Raw genomic sequence first — 14351 nt, 5'->3', positions numbered from 1 at the left:
AAATATGTTTTTAAAAGATTTTAAATAATAAGATTAAAAATTTTAATAGTTTTTATATTATTATTTATAATAAAGATTATAAGATTATAATTACTTAAAAAAAACAAGTTAAAAAATTAACATTATTAAATATTAAATTTTTAGATATAATTAAATAATTTGTAAAACAAAGGGCTTAAAGAACGTACATTTCTTTTATATACTAACTTAAAACCGCCTTTAATTATTTAATAATAGTTTAACATCTTAAACTTAACTTAAAGGAAATTAAAGCCTTTAATACTAAAATTAAGTAATAAATAAATAATTAATTACAAAAACTTAATTATATTAACTTAAATCCTTAAAATTTATAATTATATATTTTTATTAATAAATTATTTATAAATAATAAGGACTTTAATTTATAAATTAATTATATTATTATTTTAAATAATAAAAGATTTATAAATTAAAATAATAAATTTTAAATTATTAAAAATATTATTTATTAATTTTTTATTAAATATAAATATATTACTTATAACATATTTATTAATAAAATTTATAAAATAATATAAAGTTTTAATATAAGTTTTATTATTTATTACTTTATTAATATTATTTTAAATTAATTATTAATTTTAAAGGCTTTTTTTATTTTATATATTAATTCTTTTTCTTTATATTAATACTTAATATAAATAAGGAACATTAATAAAAAAAATTAATAATTAACTTAATAACTTTATAATAATTTTATAAAAATTAAAAAATAAATAATATTTATTAAATTCATAATATATATAACTTAATTAATATTATAATTAAGGTATTACTGAATAAGGTTATAAAATTATTAGTAAAAAATAATTAAATTAATTTACGCTTAAAAAGATAAGTAAAACGTAAAAAACTTAAGAGCAATTATATGCTATTACAATAATAAGCTATTACAGCCAAGAACAAGCATCAGCCACAATAAAAAATATTATACAAGAATTTACTAATCAGCTTAAGTATAAGATAATATAATATGGATTAATACGGCTTAACGTGTAAAATAGCCTTTAATTTAGGCCATTATACTTTTAACCTTAACTTGTTATAAAAGTGTGCAATACGTTAGTATAAATGCATACTATTATAATTATATTTTAACCTATATATAAGTTAATTTATATACATATTAGCATATATTTGGATTAACGTAAGTACGTGCTATTGTAAAAGTTTTTTTTTTCTATTTTTACAAAATTCTTTTTCATTATATAATTAACTTCGTAATTAATTAATTGCAAAAAGAAAATAAAGTAAATAATGGTTATATAATATAATATATAAGCACATTATTAAGGATAAAGTGCCTTATTACCAATATTGGAAAAAGGAACAATATATTTATTATTACTGTATAAAAAGATATTACACTATTAATTAACCTTAAATAAATTTTTCCTTCTTTAAACATTATTAATATATTAATCTTACCTTATTATTATTTTATTTACTTATTTATTATTTTATATTATACGTACGTACTTACTAACAGAAATAATAATATATTTATTTACTTTATAAAATTTAATTATATTAAAATAAAAATAATTAATATAATAAAGTTTTTATTTATTAAAATTAAAATAATAATTTTAGTTAAAGTTTTATGCAATTTAATTAATATTTTATAAAAAGTTTTTTATATTATTATTTTTTAAAATAATTTATAATATTATAATAATATTATTACCTTAATTTTAATTAAATATAATATTTAATAAGTTTTATGTGAAAATTGAAAATAATTTAAATTTAAAAGTAATTTTATATAATTATTAAATAATTTAGATTTTATTTAGATTTATTATGTTTTAAATATTATTTAAACTTTTTAAATTTGTTTAATTATTTTTTAGTTTTTAAATAATCTTTTAATTTGGAAAGTTTTTTTTAAACATATTTTTTAAAGCTAATTTTCGTGACTTTAAATAAGTGAGTTTATAAAAGAGAATTAATTAATTAAGTTTTTTATTAGTGAATTTAAGCTTAAAAAAATATGTGTAACTTTTATAAAGGTAATTTAAAATTATTAATGTATTATAAAAATATGTTATTTTTTAAATTAATAAAATTTAATGTATTACAATAAAAAGTTTATTATATAATTAATATTTTAAATTTTAAATTAGTTTATAATTTAAAGATTTTAAGTATTTTCGTTTATTATATGTTTTAAATAAAAAGGATATATTTATAATTTTAAATTTAATTTATTTATTAAATAATTAAAGGTAAAATTTAGTATTTGGTTTTTATTTTATTTAAAAAAAGTATAATAATTTATATTATTTTATTTTAAATTTTATAAATTTAAATAAACTGTAAGTATTTATTTAAAAAGGTAATAATTTAATAGTAATTAATAATATTTAAAGATTTATTAAATATAAGGTTAAAAAATTAATTTGTTAAAGGACTTTATTAATAATATTAAAAAAATGAAAATTAATATTAAAAGGATAAAGGATTAATAAAAAAAGGAAATTTATTAAATAAAATGTTGAAAGAATTTGTTAAAGAAAATTAAGTTATTTATTATATAATTAAAAGATATATAATTAAGAAAATAATGATTATTAGGTTTAAGATTTTAAAAAAAGTGTAACGGATTTTAAAGGAAAAATAATTATTAATTTTAAGATTTTTTTTTAAAAAATAACGGATTTTAAAAAAAGAAAAGTTATTATATAATTTATTATAAAGTTAATTTATAAAAAGGTATAATTTTAAAAATATATAATTTATTTATTTTTAAGAAGATATTATTTTAATAAAGGAGAAAGAATAAATAAACTTTTTGTAAAAAAGTAAAAAGTTTTAAATATAAAAGGTTATTATAAAAAGGTAAAAAATTGTCTTTAAAGGTTAAAAAGTATAAAGTTAAAATGGAATTAAAATTATAAAGCATTTATTAAGTATAATATTAAATTTAAGGATATATTTTTATAAAAAGAATAGAATTAAATAAAAAGTTAATTTAATAATATTAAATTTAAAAATAATTTACTTTAATTAATTATCCAAGCAAGTAAAAAAATTAAAATAATAATATTAAAAACAATTAAATAATAGTTAAAAGTAATCTTTTAAATAAATATTATTAAATGTTTTAACGTTATAATATTTACGAGAATATAAGTTATAATTTAAAAATATATTAAATTAAAATAAAAGTTTTTAATAATAAAAATTAATTATATAATTAATTAATTTAATGTATTATAATTAAATTATAATAATTTTAATTAAAAAAATGTAAAATCGTAAATTATTAACCCGTGTAAATTATTAACTTATAATTTACATTATTATTAAAATATATATATTATAAATATTAATATTAAATTATTTTTTTAAATTATTTTTTATATATATTTTTATTTTTTATTATAATTACGTTTTTAATTAAATTTATAAGTAATTAAGTTTTTTATTTTTTTTATATTAATAAGTTTTATATATATAATATTAAATTTTATAAAGTTTTTAAATAATAAAATTAAACATTAATTTTAATATTATATTTTAAATTTATTAAAACTTATTTATTTTTAATTAATAAAATTAAATTTACTTTTAATAATAAATTTATAAATAAAATTAACAATATTAAATATATTTTTTAAATAAATAAAAATATAAAATATTGTTTAAAATTTATTAAAATCTTTATAATTTATATATAATTTAATTTAAAAAATTATTTTTTAAATTTAATATTTTTTATTTTTTTCATAATTTAAAATAATAAGAATATTAATTTAAAATTTATAAGTTTTTATATTAAATTTATTAATTTCTTTTATGTGATTTTTAATATTATATAAATAATATTATATAATTAACTTTATTATAAAATTAAGTTAAAAATTAATAATTTAATTTTTAAAAAAATTAAATACGAATTTCAAAAAGGTTTAATATATTTAATTTATATAAATTATATTAAAAAAATTAATTAAAAAAAAATTTTTAACTAATTTTTTTAATATTTAAAACTTTTTTTATTATATAAATTTAAGTTTTTAAAATTTTATTTATTTAATTATAAATGAAAAATCTTTTTAATATTTAATAAATAATCTTTTATTTTTAAACGAAAAAAATTTATAATAGTTTAATTTTTTAAAATATTATTATTTTTAAATTTTTTTTAAATTTATAATAAATTTATTATATAATTTTTATTATAATTTTATATTATTTAATTATAAAAAACTGAATTATTTATATAAATTTTTTTATAAATTAAAACTTTTTTTTTAAAAAAAATTGAAAAATTTAAATTTCGTTATTTTCGCACTTAAAAGCCACGTGCCTTTAATACGTGATATTAAAGGCCATCTTATCTTTTCTCCGTGTGCCTCGCGCATAGCTTATCTTAAGTTCCTAAACTAGTTTGTAACATCATGTACTTATTACCGTTCTTTTATCGTACGGTATAACGCAACAATGGTTTCAAAATCCTTATGACCATCGCATGGAAACAGTAATATATACGTAACAAGGTAAGTTATAATCCACTTAGTTTAACATGTAAACGAGGAAAGGTCCTGGTTTACAAGTTTACATAAAACAATGTATGCGACAGTTGTGTTAATCGCGTTTATCATAAGAGATTAAGTTCGATAAAGCTCTTATGTAAGTCAATCTCTATCATATCATCAGAATGACATCTGAAATTTGAGGTAATAAGTAATATATTTGCCTTTAGCTTTATCCTCACATGTCACTTTTGCCTTTTCTTATGTACTTACACACTTCGTAAGAGGTGAGCTTGCTGAAAAGAAAGTAGGTCGCTACTTTCGTAATCATAGTGGGGTTACTTCCTAGGTACCCTGCATTAAGTACATCAGATAAGCGTGCTACATTAGCTGATTAAGGACCCTGCTAGAAGTGGTGGGTTAAGCGATTGACAGTAAATACCTCTCTCAAACGGACTAGTAATACACACGGTCGCCGTAGGTTGCCCCTCATCAACTGGCCAATTCTTCGCCTGAGCTGGACTTTCTTGAGCAAGTCTGCGAGAGAAGGTGGGGTTAATCCGTAAACTCGTTTTAACTTTTCTGAAATGTTTATATTTTAGAAATACCTCACATCACGTTGTTCCATGAACTCTTCTTCGATTCTCATCTTCCCTCTCTGTTCCAGTTCCCATCATCTTTCCCTCTTTCTTGTTCAACACATTACTGTCGTCTTCGGGACTTACCAAACGGTTGTCTAAGACTCTTTATATACCTCTTCGTCCCAGTTTTAGCCTTTTTCTGAGCAGCTTCCAAACATGTCTCCCTCCTCTCTCGATCATCTTGCCTTGGGCGGCCGTGTCGAATGGCTTGCGAGTCTCAATACCTCTACTGCTCCCGTGCAGAACTCTCACCGGCGAACCTCTATCATCTGTACTATCGGCCCCAAGACCAATTCGGTCGAGAAGATCAATTCTCTGTTAGTCTAGACCCGTCTATTTAATTCCTGGAAGCTAATCCCGGCCCAGTCGACAAGCAGGTCTTAATATCGTCCGCATGGTAAGAATCAACTCCTCCCTCAAGACAATGCAACTCCTTCACGTACTAATTTGAATCATATGTAGAACTTCAGTCATGGAAGCTACGAATACCACCAGTCTGTCATCGACAACACTCGCGCCGCGGAGAAACAGCAGCCCGGCCGACAAGTCGCTATCGCTTTGGACACAAAAGGACCCGAGATCCGCACTGGTGATACTGAGCGTGGTGAAGATATCCCCCTCAAGGCAGGACAAGTCCTAAACATTACCACGGACGAGAAGTACAAGACAGCATGCACCGCAGAGAACATGTACGGTGTAAATTCATTGTCGTCGTAGAATTATGGGCCATGGCGCTAACAGAACTTACAGGTATGTTGATTATAAAAACATCACCAAAGTGATCCAACCGGGGAAGATAATATACGTCGACGATGGTGTGCTCGCTTTGGACGTACTCCAGATCAAGGACGACAAGACTATCGAAGTCCGCGCCCGCAATAACGGGTTTATCTCCTCCCGAAAGGGCGTTAACCTTCCTGACACTGACGTCGATCTCCCTGCTTTATCGGAGAAAGACAAGCAAGATCTCCGATTTGGGGTCCAGAACAACGTCGACATGGTTTTTGCAAGCTTTATTCGACGAGGTGAGGACATCCGTGCGATTCGTGAGGTCCTTGGAGAGGACGGTAAACACATCCAGATTATTGCTAAGGTCAGTAGTGACATATTATGCCTTTCTCTGCTCCATGGTAAACTTGAAGGCTAATTTAACGACCTGCAGATTGAGAACCGTCAAGGGTATGTCTTCATTGTCCGGAGATGGAATTGCCTTTCAATTCGAGTTATAGCCTCTTGCGCTGTGGAATGGGCTGTATCCTAGATGTTCTAGCTGGATGATGCTGACAAAAAAAACCCACAGGCTTAACAACTTTGATGAAATTCTTGAGGAGACCGATGGTGTTATGGTAGCTCGAGGAGATCTCGGCATTGAGATCCCGGCCTATGAAGTCTTCGCCGCCCAGAAGAAATTGATTGCGAAGTGCAACATTGCTGGCAAACCTGTGATTTGCGCCACGCAAATGTTGGAAAGCATGATTACCAACCCTCGTCCAACCAGGGCAGAAATCAGTGATGTTGGTAACGCTGTTACCGACGGAGCTGACTGTGTCATGCTCAGCGGCGAGACGGCCAAAGGTGCGTATCCGGAGCTGGCCGTCCGTGAGATGAGCAACACCTGCCTTGCCGCCGAGAACTCAATCCCCTACGTTAGCCATTACGAGGAGATGGTAACGCTGTCAAAACGTCCCACGAGCGTTGTCGAGGCCTGCGCTATGGCTGCCGTACGAGCATCTCTAGATCTGAATGCGGGAGCTATTATTGTTCTCTCAACATCTGGTGACTCGGCCCGTCTACTATCGAAGTACCGACCGGTGTGCCCAATTTTCATGGTCACGCGAAATGCATCCGCGTCGCGCTTTGCCCACCTGTACCGTGGTGTTTATCCTTTCCTATTTGACGAAGCAAAGCCAAACTATGACAATGTCAACTGGCAAGAGGACGTAGACCGTCGTATCAAATGGGCTGTTGAAAGGGCATTGGGATTGGAACTACTGAAGAAGAGTGATACCATTGTCGTTGTTCAAGGCTGGAGAGGCGGTATGGGTAATACAAACACAACACGGATCGTCAAGGCCGATCCGGCATCCCTAGGGTTAGGAATGATGCATTGATTGGACGCAACCGACGCACTTTGTGCAATGATATGAGCAAGGAACTTCCGGAAGGTAGGTAGTTTATCTAGAGAGTCTCTACGGCGTCATAAGTCAGATGGCAACAGGATGATGGCATGATTGCTGGGAAGAGGCATTAGAGATGAATATAAATAAATAGGATTGATTGCATTCTTTGTGCCTTGCTTGGTTTAGGCAAGGGAGTACATTTACCTATACCGTATTATGTGCTGTACCTGTTGTAGGCTGTAGCCTCCTAGGGCGATCCACAAAGGTACCTAGGTAAGATACATATTTCATTGAGTTTATTATACCAGGTAGGTGATGTGTACCTACATGATCGCAACGTACAAACCGAGGGCCCCCCGTGTGGTGGACCACAAAAGCCCGACTTTAGGAGTATCCTGTGCCCGACTTTAGGAGGGATGTTGTGTCGGAGTATGGTAAGAAGGATTACTAAGATAGGAAATTCTCACTTAACGAATTGGGAAGACTAAAAGTGGAGTAGAAGTAGGTAAGTACGTTAGTACTTAATCTTGGATGGAAAATGACTTAAATTAATTAGGTACTTAAGGAAGATGAAAATGGAAAGATATATTGGGACTTACCTTATATAATGACTATGACATGCTCCTAAAGTCGGGCTCTTGTGGTCCCCTACACGGGGGGACCCTCGGTTTACCAATGTACTCTTCTATTTTGGCCAAAACATTTCCTATACAAGTAATCCTTAGGTTAGCTAATCCGATACAACACAATATCCCTCCTAAAGTCGGGCATCGTGTTGGAACTTACATTAGGTATAGGTACCTACCTAAATAAGTCCTAAACGGGCAGGTACTTGCAGGCTACAGCCAGGTACGTGCATAAAAGTGAGTGTGGGCAATTGAATAAAATTTATTCAACCCAACCCCACTTATTAGAGCGGCAAGTGCCCCGCGTTTACTAGGGACCCCTCGAAACCTTCGACGTTGACTCACTGCGAAATTTTGGCGGGGTCTTTTTTTTGGTTTCTAACATTAACTCGAGATTCGATTAAGATATCACAAGTCCTTAATATCCTTCAGGCACACTCAGCAGACTACAGTCCCCTAGGGCTGTCGCGCTTCGCCAATATGAGCATTAGTTTCCCAAAGACCGAAGAAGAAACCGTCCAGTTCTGGCGAGAAGTTGATGCGTTTCAAACACAACTGAAGCTCACCGAAGGCCAGAAGCGCTTCACCTTCTACGATGGCCCGCCCTTTGCAACCGGTCTTCCTCATTACGGCCACCTTCTAACATCCACGATCAAAGACATTATTCCTCGGTATTGGTCTATGAAGGGCTACCATGTCATCCGTCGCTTTGGTTGGGATACGCATGGCCTTCCCATCGAGTACGAGATTGATAAGACTTTGGGTGTATCCGGCCGAGATGCCGTCTTGAGAATGGGCATAGAAAAGTACAATGCTGAATGTAGAGCCATTGTTATGAGGTACGCAGCAGAATGGAGGCAGACCATTGAGCGTCTCGGCCGCTGGATAGATTTTGACAACGGTGAGTTAGGTCACTTGTTCAATTCAAACTGGTAGCATGACACTGATGTCGCGGGTTAAGATTACAAGTCTATGGATGTCAAGTTCATGGAATCTTGCTGGTGGGTTTTCAAGCAACTCTACGATAAGGACCAGGTCTACCGCGCGTACCAGATTATGCCCTTTTCCACCGCACTCTGCACCCCGCTGAGCCATATGGAATCTAAGCAAAACGAGAAGACGACACAGGATCCAGCAGTCCTTATCGGCTTTCCCGTGAAAGGCAGAGACTCGTCCTTGGTTATCTATACTACGACGCCCTGGACGCTGCCTTCTAACCTCTTTATTGCCGTTCACCCTGACTTCGAATACGTCGAAATTCTTGACGAGGACTCCGGCAAACAATACATTCTCCTTGAAAGTGGTATTTCAATGCTATACAAGGAGAAGAAGAAGCCAAAATACAAGGTCGTAGGCAAACTCAAGGGCAAGGACATGATTGGTTGGAAGTACGAGCCTTTGTTTCGCTACTTCGCCGAGCAGTTCGCCGACTGTTTCCAGGTCATAGGTGCCGACTACGTTGAGGCTGACGAAGGTACCGGTCTTGTACACCAGGCTCCCGCTTTCGGCCAAGAAGATTACGATGCCGCAGTCGCTGCCGGCTTCATAAGTCCAAAGCGTTTACCCCCGTGTCCGGTTGATGACAAGGGTCTCTTTACAGCCGAGATAACCGAATATGCTGGCCAACACGTGAAATCTGCCGATAAGGCCATCATCAAGGACCTGAAGGAGACTGGTCGTCTACTGCTCGCAACACAAGTGTCCCACGTGGATAAGTTCTGCTGGCGGTCCGACACGCAACTAATTAGGAAAGCGGTGTCTTCCTGGTTTATCCGGGTTACCAACTCTATACCCGACATGCTCAGCAATCTCGAGTCGACTACCTGGGTTCCTTCCTTTGTCAAAGAGAAGCGATTTGCAAACTGGGTGGCTAACGCACATGACTGGAATATTGCCCGCAACCGCTACTGGGGTACACCGATTCCATTATGGGTTAGCGAGGATTATGAGGAAGTTGTCTGCGTGGGAAGTATTGCCGAACTCAAAGAACTGAGTGGGTATACCGGCTCGCTAGAAGATATCCACCGAGACAAGATTGATGGGATTACAATTCCCTCTAAAAAAGGAAAGGGGCAACTTCGTCGAATCGACGAAGTTTTTGATTGCTGGTTTGAGTCAGGCAGCATGCCGTATGCCTCCAACCATTTTCCATTTGAGAATTCCGAGCAGTTTCACAACGGAAACTTCCCAGCTGATTTCATTGCTGAAGGACTTGACCAAACCCGTAAGTATCACACTCGCGCCTGAAGTTATTTAATACTAGCCTACGTTCTAGAGGCGTTCCGCCAAGGTACCGTGGTTGCTGACTCTGTCGGAATCTAGGTGGTTGGTTTTACACACTTAGCATCCTAGGAAATAAGCTTTTTGGCGTCTCCCCATTCCGGGCGGTGATTGTAAATGGTCTAGTTCTAGCAGAGGACGGCAAGAAGATGTCCAAGAGCTTAAAGAACTACCCAGATCCCAAAGCTGTAATCGATCAATATGGCTCCGACGCTTTGCGTCTTTACCTCATTAACTCTCCAGTCGTCCGCGGCGAGCCTCTGCGCTTCAAGGAGTCGGGAGTTAAGGAGGTGGTAGCAAAGGTGCTGCTGCCTCTGTGGAACAGCTACCGCTTCTTTTACGAACAGGCAGCCCTATTCAAGAAAACGACTGGCAATGACTTCGTCGCCCAGTTACCAGAAACAACCAATGTTATGGATCGATGGATTCTCGCAGACTGCCAGAGCATGTTACAGTTTATTGATCAAGAGATGGCCGGTGAGTCGCTAGTCCTACCTGAATAGACTATCTGCTAACTTCAAAGGCTACCGTCTTTACACTGTCGTGCCGCGTCTACTTCTAGTTATCGACAACCTAACGAACTGGTATATTCGCTTCAACCGGAAGAGACTCAAGGGTGCCGCTGGCTTGGACGTTAAAGACACCAAGGCGGCACTGGATACGCTATGCCAAGTGCTATTCATATTGGTTCGGGCCTTAGCACCTTTCACCCCTTTCATTACTGAGCATATCTACCGTCTCCTGCAGCCGTACCTTGGTAACGCTCTTTCGGGTTATTCCAATTCCAAGAGTGTGCACTTCCTTACCTTCCCGACTGTACAAGAGTCACTCTTCGACGAGGTAATCCAAAGAAAGGTGTCTGCCATGCAAAAAGTAATCCAGCTCGCAAGAACGGCGCGCGAGCGTAAAACTATCCCACTGAAGACGCCCTTGCTCACTCTTGTTATTATCGCTGACGAACAGCAACTTAGCGATATTGAGGAGCTGCAAACATACGTCAAGGAAGAGCTCAATATTCGAGACGTAGTTTTGACGAATGACGAGGAACGATACGGCATTCACCTCGAGGCCCGGGTAGATTGGCCTATTCTAGGCAAGAAGCTAAAGCGCGATGCCCAGGTCGTGCGTAAAGCGCTACCAGACCTCACACAGGAGCAACTCAGACAGTATTTGAAAGAGCAAAAGATAACCATCAAGGGTATTGAGCTCGAGGGCAACGATCTCAGCATTGTGCGGGCTATAGCTAAGGATAACCCAAATATTGTAAAAGATGAAGGTGTGCAATACGAACCTGCCTTCTTGGAGGACATGATTATTCTCTTGGATACGGCATCGCACCCGGAGCTCATTGACGATGGAATCGCCCGAGATGTGATGACTCGTGTGCAAAAAATGCGGAAGACGGCCGGGCTTGTCCCAACTGATGACGTTCGCATGCAATATAGCGTTGTTTCGAACCCCGACGGTATTCAATTCGATACGTTAGTATCCTCCCGACGCTCTCAGTTTGAGAGCACTGTACGTGGACCATTGGAGCCAATTGCGTCCGAAGGACCAGCAGAGACGGTTATATTAGAGGAGGAGCATGTTCTCAGCAATCTAACCCTTTTGCTAAGATTGTGCCGGCTTTAATTAGGTAGATTGCATAGTGAAGTTATAGAATCAGCCGGGCCCTATGATCCCTGAGGCTTGATGGAACATAGAAGAGAGAGAGAGAAAAAAAGTTGAGCTTAAGAGCCTATAGAGGTACTGAGATAGGCATTGTGATATCAGCTGGAAGTGACCACAATAAAATTGCCCTCCTTATCGAAGTAACGTGTTTTTCTTTAATTTTTAATTTATTTATTTAGGATTTCCGCAAGCTGGTAATCTCGCTGAACGTAGTATTGTAGCCGTATCCGTAAATCGCTAAAAATGATAAGCCGAAGGGTACTATATACCCAAAGGTAGTATATCTACCTACCTGTTAGATAGATGTATTTAGAGGATTGGGGGCGCATGGTTTACAAAGTGTAAGACCGTGACATCAGTTGCTGGAGAACCAGCTGAGGACACAAGTTGAAGAAGGCGAAGTAATTATAGTGTTTGAAACAAGTTACGTTTGAAGACAAGTAGTATAATATCGGACTTAGCTGTGCCTTTGGGGCGTAAATTTTTTACAAAAACCCACCTCGGTACCTCTAAATACCTACTCAAAAATGGGTTTGCCGTGGAGTGATCTACCTACCCAGTATGTCCGTAGATGTATACAGACATGTAGGTAAAGGCAAGGGGACTTTGAGATTTGGGGATTTGTTCTGAGACAGTGTATGTTGATTGGTCAAATCCTAAGAGACTTGCCCGGGTTGCCCCTGAAGATATATATACATGTATCAATATGTACCTCCTATCTTGGGTAATAGGTATTAATGTACCGAATTCCTCCCAGTGGTACTTGCGTACAATGGGCTACGTGCTCGTAATTGTTAGAAGAGAACTTGACAGACTGTGTAGGATGATGCTAAAAGGGGCTGTCTTGTTCCTAAGTCTTGTACATGTCTCGCAAGGAATTCCTAAAACTAAAATTATCCTACCACGACTTACATCCGTCTTGCAGAGTATAGAACGCGCAAATGCTGAGGGCCTTTTCAGTTGACGGGAATTGATCAAAGAAAAGGTGTCTAATAAGAGATAAGTAATAATACCAAGGAAGATCCGAGGGGTTTAGCTCTTTTGGAATCGGGTCCCGAAGCACACAGACACACACAGACTCATGCTACATACTTACAACCAACGCTGTAAACCAGCGGGATCATCAATTCGGTACCTCCTTTTGGCAGAGTCATAGTACAAGCGCCCATTGCGGCTTTGCGATAGGACTTGGGCATAAGTCTTAGTGGTGTGCGTCGAGGAAAAAAAATAGTACATGATGCCACCATCACCGCCACTGCTATCATCGACGACAGCAACATCAAATCCATACTCGCGACTGAGATCTCCGCCGCTTCCAGCCTCGGCGTTGCAACCTTCCGTCTTCTCTCGAAATTACCAACGACGACTTGAAGAAAGTGTCCCGGTAACAGGCACATTGAAGAGTAAAACAAGCAATAAAAATATTTCGGACTATAATGGCGGACTAAACAGATTATATGGCGACGGTGAAGGCGGAGATGGAAGGATAATAAATGGAAGAATGAACGGAAGCAGTAGTGAGACTTTTAAGTCTAGCGCTGTCCGACTCACCGGACAAGGGCCGAAAAGCGAAAGCGCGGAAGAGACGGTTCAAAAAGGAGAAGCGGGAGCAGTAGTAGTAGAAGCAGGTACGACCACGACCGCGACCGCGTTAACCTTAATCGCCACTAGTCAAAACCAAAGCCAATCTCGTTCTCAATCTCGTCTCCAATCTAGTCTCCAATCTAGTCCCCATTTCGACCCGAACCTGAATCTCCATTGTCCTGCACGAGACACTGCACGAAAGCCTGCACGAGAGCCCCATCAGGACCCCCGTCAGAACCCCCATCCCTTAATTCGTCACAAACATAACCCCAGCCTTCATAACCCTCCTAACCCTCCAAATCCACCGCCTAGAACCTCGTCGCTTCTGCCGCCGCCTCGTAGCGCCAATACCAGAACAATATCCCCTGCGATTCCGCCCAAGCGTTCGACTGATTCACGTCTAGATAACTCGCGCGACCATTCGCGCAGCCATTCGCGCAATCATTCGCGATCTAGTGGTACCGGCGATGCGAGCGACGGCTTTCGAAATCTCAATCGCTGGTCCGCGTCTACTACATCGAGTTTAGCCTCTAATTACGATCACGATACCCCCCAATCCCAGTCCCAATTCCAATCCCAGAAGCCGCAACATCAACAAAAACAACAACAACAACAATCACAGCAGCAGCAAAAGCAAAAAGAACAATATAGACAACAGGCGATCCAATCTCCACCACGAAAACTAGGTAGAAAACGTCCTTCTAAGGATACGAGCGCGTCCCCAAGAACTCGAAGACCATTATCACCTCCTCCACCGCCTTCTTCCGCGACACCAAATCTACCCCCTGTTATTTCCCTTCCCCCTCTCGACACAAATCCCGAGCCGATTGTTCGCACCAAGTCTCCCGCGCATTCGAGTATTCGCGCCAATTCGGCCGAATCGCAAGATATTTCTTGGTATGACCT

General features: G+C 35.7%; 2 protein-coding genes across 2 annotated transcripts; both read left to right on the top strand.

The window, feature by feature from the left end:
* The first annotated feature begins 4760 nt into the window (after window positions 1-4760).
* F4812DRAFT_445029 (pyruvate kinase) lies at window positions 4761-7458 on the top strand. The gene is made up of 6 exons (XM_047935551.1): window positions 4761-5481; window positions 5531-5561; window positions 5627-5853; window positions 5915-6257; window positions 6327-6343; window positions 6465-7458. Exons 1-6 carry the CDS (start codon window positions 5321-5323, stop codon window positions 7273-7275), a joined length of 1590 nt encoding a protein of 529 aa, XP_047786255.1. The 5' UTR covers window positions 4761-5320; the 3' UTR covers window positions 7276-7458.
* Window positions 7459-8220: 762 nt separating this feature from the next.
* Window positions 8221-12101, top strand: F4812DRAFT_227737 (isoleucyl-tRNA synthetase). Its single transcript, XM_047930505.1, has 4 exons — window positions 8221-8811; window positions 8872-10134; window positions 10233-10667; window positions 10714-12101. The coding sequence occupies exons 1-4, from the start codon at window positions 8391-8393 to the stop codon at window positions 11820-11822; spliced, it is 3228 nt and encodes a 1075-aa protein (XP_047786254.1). The 5' UTR covers window positions 8221-8390; the 3' UTR covers window positions 11823-12101.
* The last annotated feature ends 2250 nt before the right edge of the window (window positions 12102-14351 follow it).

This window comes from Daldinia caldariorum, assembly GCF_022478825.1.
Source record: "Daldinia caldariorum strain CBS 122874 unplaced genomic scaffold F4812scaffold_23, whole genome shotgun sequence".
Classification (NCBI taxonomy): Eukaryota; Fungi; Ascomycota; class Sordariomycetes; order Xylariales; family Hypoxylaceae; genus Daldinia; species Daldinia caldariorum.
The sequence above is the reverse complement of the archived record's forward strand: the minus strand, read 5'-3'. Positions and strand labels throughout refer to the sequence as shown.

Excerpts from the sequence above, each read along its gene's own strand:
- F4812DRAFT_445029 (XM_047935551.1), top strand. The coding sequence starts at position 5,321 with ATGTCTCCCTCCTCTCTCGATCATCTTGCCTTGGGCGGCCGTGTCGAA. Across the intron at positions 5,482-5,530 it reads GTCGAGAAGATCAATTCTCT|TCGACAAGCAGGTCTTAATA; the intron begins GTTAGTCTAGAC and ends ATCCCGGCCCAG. Across the intron at positions 5,854-5,914 it reads GCATGCACCGCAGAGAACAT|GTATGTTGATTATAAAAACA; the intron begins GTACGGTGTAAA and ends CAGAACTTACAG.
- F4812DRAFT_227737 (XM_047930505.1), top strand. The coding sequence starts at position 8,391 with ATGAGCATTAGTTTCCCAAAGACCGAAGAAGAAACCGTCCAGTTCTGG. Across the intron at positions 10,135-10,232 it reads TGAAGGACTTGACCAAACCC|GTGGTTGGTTTTACACACTT; the intron begins GTAAGTATCACA and ends GTCGGAATCTAG. Across the intron at positions 10,668-10,713 it reads TATTGATCAAGAGATGGCCG|GCTACCGTCTTTACACTGTC; the intron begins GTGAGTCGCTAG and ends CTAACTTCAAAG.